At 48.5% G+C, this 7,500-nt stretch overlaps 1 protein-coding gene across 1 annotated transcript in view; it reads left to right on the top strand.

The window, feature by feature from the left end:
• The window catches only part of bbs9 (Bardet-Biedl syndrome 9), a gene marked incomplete at its 3' end in the record, with an annotated part of 66,344 nt that overhangs the window by 20,350 nt on the left and 38,494 nt on the right, over window positions 1-7,500 (top strand). The window contains exons 10-13 of the mRNA XM_084471939.1: window positions 1,073-1,254; window positions 1,848-1,924; window positions 2,851-2,904; window positions 3,191-3,293. Coding sequence (XP_084328065.1) covers window positions 1,073-1,254; window positions 1,848-1,924; window positions 2,851-2,904; window positions 3,191-3,293 — 416 coding nt within the window. The remainder of the gene's footprint in view (window positions 1-1,072; window positions 1,255-1,847; window positions 1,925-2,850; window positions 2,905-3,190; window positions 3,294-7,500) is intronic.

Below are 7,500 nucleotides of genomic sequence, written 5' to 3'. Positions count from 1 at the left end.
GGACCTTTCTCTCTCTCTCTCTCTCTGTCCCTCTCCGTTTCCTTCCACCCACTCAATCTTTTTCTCTCTTTCAATCCCCTGGTTCTCTCTCTCCCTTTCCACCCTCTATTTCTGTCTCTTTCTTTTATTACGATGGTGCGGCTGTGTGTTGCTGTGAACGTGTGTGTGTGTGTGTGTGTGTGTGTGTGTGTGTGTGTGTGTGAGAGAGAGAGAACATGTCAGGATCTTGTTTTATGCCCCTGTTGGACACCCTCTTGTGCAGGTGCAGGGGTCGACCTCTCTCTGCGTGTGTGTGTGTCTGTGTGTGTGTGTGTGTGTGTGTGTGTGCGTACCACACTGGCTTGAAACCACAACACATCTGCAACCAGTTAATGCACACACACACAATCTCTCCCCTATCTTACCTTCTTATCCTATACACTGATGGAATCAGGCGTTTGAAATGGCCACCCTTGGTGCGTGAAGTCACGCCAAGTTTAAATAAACACTGAACAAACAGATTGATATTGATAGATAGATGGGATTCATGAAACCTGCTGGAGTACTCCATGACGCCAGAGAGCGTGCTTATGTCTCCATCACTGTGTCTACCATGAGGAGACCATTAATCGAAGCATGTATATTCATTAAGAACCATTCCCTTAACTCAGGTTCCTTCAAGATGAATGAAAATCGCCCTGAATTCCTAACAGCTGTTGCATGCCGTCCATGATGTGATGTCATCATGTTATTGGTTATTTACTTTTATCAAAACATCCTCCTTTCATCTCCTCTCCCTTGCCCCCTCCTCTCCCTCTGACTCCCCCGCTCCTCTCCCTTCCCCTCTCCCCTCTCCCCTCACCTTTCGTTCCTTCCCACTCTCCAATCTCCTCTCAACTACACCCTCTTCCCTCTCCCCCTCCCCTCTCCTCTCCCCTTTCCTCCCCCCTTTCCTCCCTTCCCCTCTCCTCTCACCTACACCCTTTCCCCTCTCCCTCTCTCCTCCCCCCTTTACTCCCTTCCTCTCTCCCCTCTCCTCTCCCCTCCCCTCCGCCCTCTCCCCTCCACCCTCTCCCTTCTGTCCTCCCTCCAGGGAGCTGAAGGGGGTCCTGGTGACCTTGAGCTCTGAGGGCCACCTGCAGTGCTCCTACCTGGGCACCGACCCGTCCTTCTTCTCCACGCCCAAGGTAGACGCCCGCGAGGTGGACTACGAGCAGCTGGACGCCGAGATGAAGACCCTGCAGAGGGTCATCAGAGAGGCCACGCGCACCCAGGGTACGACGCCCACGGGACCCCCCGCTCAGACCCCCCAGCCCAGGCCCGGGACCGGGGCTGCTAGAGGACAGGAGACGTGCTGCGAGAATCTGTGGGAACTTAACCCTAATGGTCACGATGTTTTGACATGACTCGAAAACATAGTTAAATAGTTAAATAGTGGTATTAAGCGTATCAAGACCATAATGTACAGACATTTTTATTTATTTATCATCGCATCTCCCTAGCGTTGTCAGGGGCCGCATGGATTCTGGTTATTGGGACAGCTGCCAAAAAACATTTGTTTGTTCAGCGTTTCCATGGTAACTTCATATTAGCGCTGCTTGTATCGTTAAAGAAGAAGAAGGAAGAAGATGAGGGAGGGGATCCTTCAGGGTTGACTGGTTGGAGTTCCACCGCGGTGTGACCGCAGTCCCAATCAGGAGGAGGTTGAAGGCATCGGGGTGGAGATGCAGTCCACCGTACGGCGTGCACACTGTTCCGTATCGAGGCCTCGTCTCGTCATCCGGCGGTGCTGATCGGTTGGACGGGGAGCCCTTAGGGACGGTGTGGTGCTGACACGCTGATTAATGTTAGTCTTTGTTTGTCACCAGACATCCTGCCCAGGGCGGACTACGAGGAGGCCGTGAGCGTCACCACTACTGTCTCACCCAGCATGGACACCCCCTCGGTACACACACACGCATGCACTCGCACACACGTAAACACAAACACATGGGCGCATGCACACACACACACACACACATCAGATGCGCATGCATACACACACACACACACACACACACACACACCCAGTGCACACTCTTGAGAGAGAGACACACACACACACACACACACACACACACACTGTGTATGAGCCTGTGAAACACATGCACTCATTATCCACACAGAAAATCACTCCCCCGTTCACCCCACCACACCCCCAATACACATCAGCGTCAACTGCAAGCGCACACACTCACACAGACCACTACGTCATGCTGTAAACACATATGCTCTCCCGAAACAAATCTCAAACATGAAGGGAACCCGAGAGACGCAGATACCGCCGTACAGGCATGGGGGGGAGGGGGGGGGGGGGGGGGGGGAGTGGACTCTCACCCTGTGCGAGAGTCCTCGTCTCTCCCCCGGCCCCATCCCCGGCTATCTGCTCCGGGAGATCTGCCTCATCTGGTTTCACAGCCGTTCTCCCCCCGACCCTTAACCCCACTCCCCCGCCCCACACGAACGTGGCCGGACACAAACCCGCGAAGCCGATTCTGATTGAGAGGGGAGGAAGAAAGAAGGAAAGGGAATGTTTCCCATTAAACGTGTTCAAAAGTGATTCAATAGAGCCAAATGCATGGATGCTGTGTGTATCTGGTATATTCGTGAATGAATGATTGACAATATTCAGTCTAGCGTATCTGATCTTCAACACCGACTTTGTAAAAACTTAGTTTAGTCATGCACTTACCCACCACAGCAAAACCATCCCCCCCCCCCCCCCCGGAAATATGCTGAATTGTAACGCAGCCACTACATCACCGGCATTACAAGTCATAAGCATATCTGGTGTAGATGCATCATGTGGAATTTGAATGCTTCTGTCAACAGCGAGCGCTGATTCAGGACATCGATGACCTGCCGGTCCCATCGGTCACTGTCAAGGTGAGCAGCTCGTCTCACACTGATGACATCACAAACATCCGCTCCGACGACACATTACCTCATCGGGCTGCCCTTCCTCTCTGTCTCTCTTTCGATTATTTCTCTCCGTCTCTCTCTTACTTTTCCTCTTTTGCTCTCTCTCTCTTACTTTTTCTCTTTCACTCTCTCTCTCTTACATTTCTCTTTCGTTCTCTCTCTCTCCTACTTTTCCTCTCTCGCTCTCTCTCTTACTTTCTCTCTTTCACTCTCTCTCTCTTACTTTCTCTCTCTCTCTCTCTCCCTCTAGGTGAAGGTCAAGTCCAGCTGTGTCATGCAGGGGTCCAAACTGACCATCAGTGTCCGGCCTCCTCTGGCTGTCTCTCAGGACCAGTTCACGCTGGAACCAATGGGTGAGTCGATAAGGAACTGTTCTCTGATTGGTCGGCCGGTTAGATCCATGTCCCATCAACACATGAACGGTCCTTTATAAGATTACTGCTTCTCCCTCTCTCTCCCTCTCCCTGTCATGCTATGGTTTACTCCTGTGAAGCATTCTGCTTCATGGCATATCATGTCTCTGCATCTCAACTCTGCTAAAAGCCAATTGTAGCTGGTCAAATCAGTCGCTGTGTGTAATCATTTGTGAGAAAATGTACATGTATACTAATAATACAAATACACTAATGTGATCCTAGTTTGTCTGTAAAGCAACACTGTGTTTGTGTAAAAGGTTATGTCAACAGCGTAATGCCTGATTAAGGGCAGCTTGATTTTTCTCTAAATCTCCCCTGTCATTCATCACATGTATATACGTTTAGGGCAGGCAGAGGCCAAATGGGGGCGATCTGCTCTGAAGAAGAAGCAGGACATGGTCTTTGGCTCTGAAACAAGGAAAGCATTTATAGAAAGCGCCACATAAGCAATTAAGTAAATCCATAACGTGTGTAACAGAACTTTATAACAAATATGTTTTTTGGACTGACTAAATCTGAAAATTCAATCTGCAGCACTATGCCAACACGCCATCACACCGCCTTGATGATAGTTAAGAGGGTTTTCCCTGTGGAGGGGGGTAATCGGACCTGCACATATATACATAGGGAGGGTTTCCTGCCATCCAAAATGCCCGGGTCTCATATATACGCATTAACGACAATATTGTCATGAACGGATTACTTTCCGTAATCAGGAATACCGAGGGGAAGTAAACAAGACCTGTCGCCACCGCTTCCTGTTAGCGCGCTAGCTAGCGAGCTACCTAGCCGCGGGCCGGTTGATTAGCCTGGGTTTGGGGGTCTCTCCGGGGGTGGGGGTGGCGGAGGCTTTACATGGGGACGGCGGCAGAGTGTTTAGAAGCAGGATGAGGAGGGCTAAGCCACAGCCTGCTGGTGAGTCACGGCAGCACTAAAAACACACTCAGTGTTTATGGCGGTTTAGCCGGCGGTGGAGCCGGTCACATTCAGAAGCCACAGATACGTTCACACAAGGGGAAGACAAATACAGGACGTTTCCGCTGCACGCTGGCATACTATAAACAGCGCACACAAACACACACACGTATATACACACTGCTACGTATAAATGCATAAACATGTCACATGAAAAGCCAATGGACACACCTACACTCACATACATCGAACACACACACACACACACACACACACACACACATACGCACAGTTTGCTAATGGTGTGTGGGTGAGCTCTTTGTCTTCCTCCACACAGAAGTCTGGCGCTGCGTTCCACCAATCAGTCATCAGCTTTCTACAAAGAAACCTGAGACACACACACACACACACACACACACACACACACCTCCACCTGAAATCATCCACCTGCAAACATGCCACACACAGACACAAACATCTACTTAAAACAATGCAATTAGTCGCAAACTCACACAAACACGCATAAGCAACAACAACACAAACAAGAAATACAGACATCTTATACACTCGGCATCTTATACACCCCCCCCCCCCCCCCCCCCTATTGGCCCGGCATGGCACGGTCCAGGGTTTACAGGACCACCGTGGCGGCCTGGAACCACAGGGTCTGGACCCAAACGGAGCGCGGCACTTCCACTGAGGCATGAACGCCTTAATGGAGGCCCCGAGAGTTGTAACGGAAGGCCGGCACCCAGTCTCTCCCTAAACACACATATATACATAAGACCCCCCCCCAAGACACACACACACACACACACACACACACACACATACATATACTTACACACACACACACACACACACACACACACACACACACACACACACACATTCATAGACATATACACACATGCACACATTGACACACACACACACACACACACACACACACATACAAACACACACACACACATCCCACATACATGGACATATACACATGCACGCACGCACACACACACACACACACACACACACACACACACACACATATTCACAAAATACACAAAAACACTCAAGCACAAACATCCACATGCATGCACGCACATGCACGCACAGACATGGACACACATATGCTCAACAAAAGATATAAACACAACACTTTTGTTTTCACACCCAGCTTTCATGAGTTGAAATCAAAGACCCCGATGCTCCATCCACCTGCAGGTGTAACATATCAAGATGCTCATTAAACAGCATGATTATTGCATAGGCGTGCCATGGGCTTGTCACAATAAAAGCCACTCTGAAAATGTGCATTATATCATAGAACACAATGCCACAGATGTCGTTCTATTTGAGGGAGCGTACAATTGGCATGCTGGCTGCGGTAATGTCTACCAGAGCTGTTGGCTGTGAATTTCAAGTCTTTTTTTCTACAAAGAAAAGAAAGTCTTGGATCTTTATTTCCAATATTTCAACCGTTTTTGTATTTTTGTTGATACACACACACACACACACACGCATCCACAAAACATACGCACACGCACAAACTTCCACAGAAAACACCCACACACACACACACACACACACACACACACACACCGACACCAGCACGACATACACACAGAACAAGCACACACATCCGTAAAAACAGCTAGTGCACGATCATACCGGGGGATTTCATGGAGAGAATAACACATTATATATAACCTACATGATGAGATACACATCTGGTTCACACATACACAAGGAGATACACACACCTGACCTCACTTGCTTCAAGAGAAATGTTGAGCAATGGAGCGGCTTCTTTTGTGGAGATACAAACGCAGATACAAACGCACTCGTAAATGAACCTATGAATGTAGACAGATCCACACACACACACACACACACATACACGCGTTAACCGTATACGCAGACAGCTAGTACAGACGTTTAGGCACACACATTCAGGGGCAATTATGTAATTGTCTGCGTGTACACACACACACTAGATCATACACTAACATTTGATGCAAGCAGACCCTTACACACCAGCTCTGACGTACTTGTACACACCAGTCACATAAATCTCTCTCTCCCTCTCCCTCTCTCTCTCTCTCTCTCTCTCTCTCTCTCTCTCTCTCCCGCTCTCTCTGTTATCGTCTCCTCTGTCTCTGTTTCTTGTCATCCCTCTATCTCTTCATCTCATACCTAACTCTCTTTGGCTCACCTCTCCCTTTTACTCCTGATTCATCTGGACTCTCTCGCTCCCTTTCTCTCTCTGTCGCTCTCTCTCTCTGCCTGTGTTTTATACAACTCTCTCATCGCTCAATTATTTCAGCTCTATAATATATATACTGTATATATTGCATGCAATAATACTCTGCCGCACAAACGTGTGATTCTGCCGTGTGTGTGTGTGAGAATAAATGAAAGGGAGAGAGAGAGAGGGAGATCGAGATTGGATTAGCTTTGCTCCATGTGTTTTTGATTCTGCTCTCAGTGTGAGTCCAGATTGGGCGTTGGTAAGCTATTATGAATGTGTCTCTCTTTGCGTGTATTGTATATTTTTGTGGTGTGTGTGTGTGTGTGTCCAATAGGGGAACGGGAGCAGGAGAGAGATGTAAAAGTCACACAGAATATATATATATATATAATTGTGTGTGTGTGTGTGTGTGCGCACCTTCCATCCCGGCCCTCTGCTGTCCCGTATCCCCCGGGGTAGGGTGGGGGCGCGGGGTGGATGGGTGGGTAGGTAGCACATTTTGACTTTTATTGTTATTCTACTCTTTATTTGTCTCAGATGGCAGCTCATTTCCCATTTCCCAACACACTAGCACCTTTGTTCTCCCTCCCTCCCTCGCCCCTCTCCTTCCTTCTCTCACAGGCACATGCGCTTTCTTTGATTTCTCTCATTCCTTCTCTCTCTCTCCATTTCACTCTGTTTGCTTTATGTTCTGTCATTCAGCCACACCTTTCTTTGCTTTATGTCTGTATTATATCTCTCTTTCTATCCACCTCTCTCTCTCTCTCTCTCTCTCTTTCTCTCTCTCTCTCTCTCTCTCTCTCTCTCTCTCTCTCTCTCTCTCTCTCTCTCTCTATAATTTGACTTTCTAGGCCTCTCTCTAGCTCCCTCCATCTTTTTCTTTTTTTCCTGCCTGTCTCTCTCTGTCTCTCCATCCTGTTTGTAAACTCTTAAGTAACGCAGAGTAAAGTGCCGGCTTATGGTGATTTAACAAAATCT

This window comes from Micromesistius poutassou (genome assembly GCF_964030765.1).
Source record: "Micromesistius poutassou genome assembly, chromosome: 8".
Classification (NCBI taxonomy): domain Eukaryota; kingdom Metazoa; phylum Chordata; class Actinopteri; order Gadiformes; family Gadidae; genus Micromesistius; species Micromesistius poutassou.
This window is presented reverse-complemented; position numbering and strand designations above follow the sequence as displayed.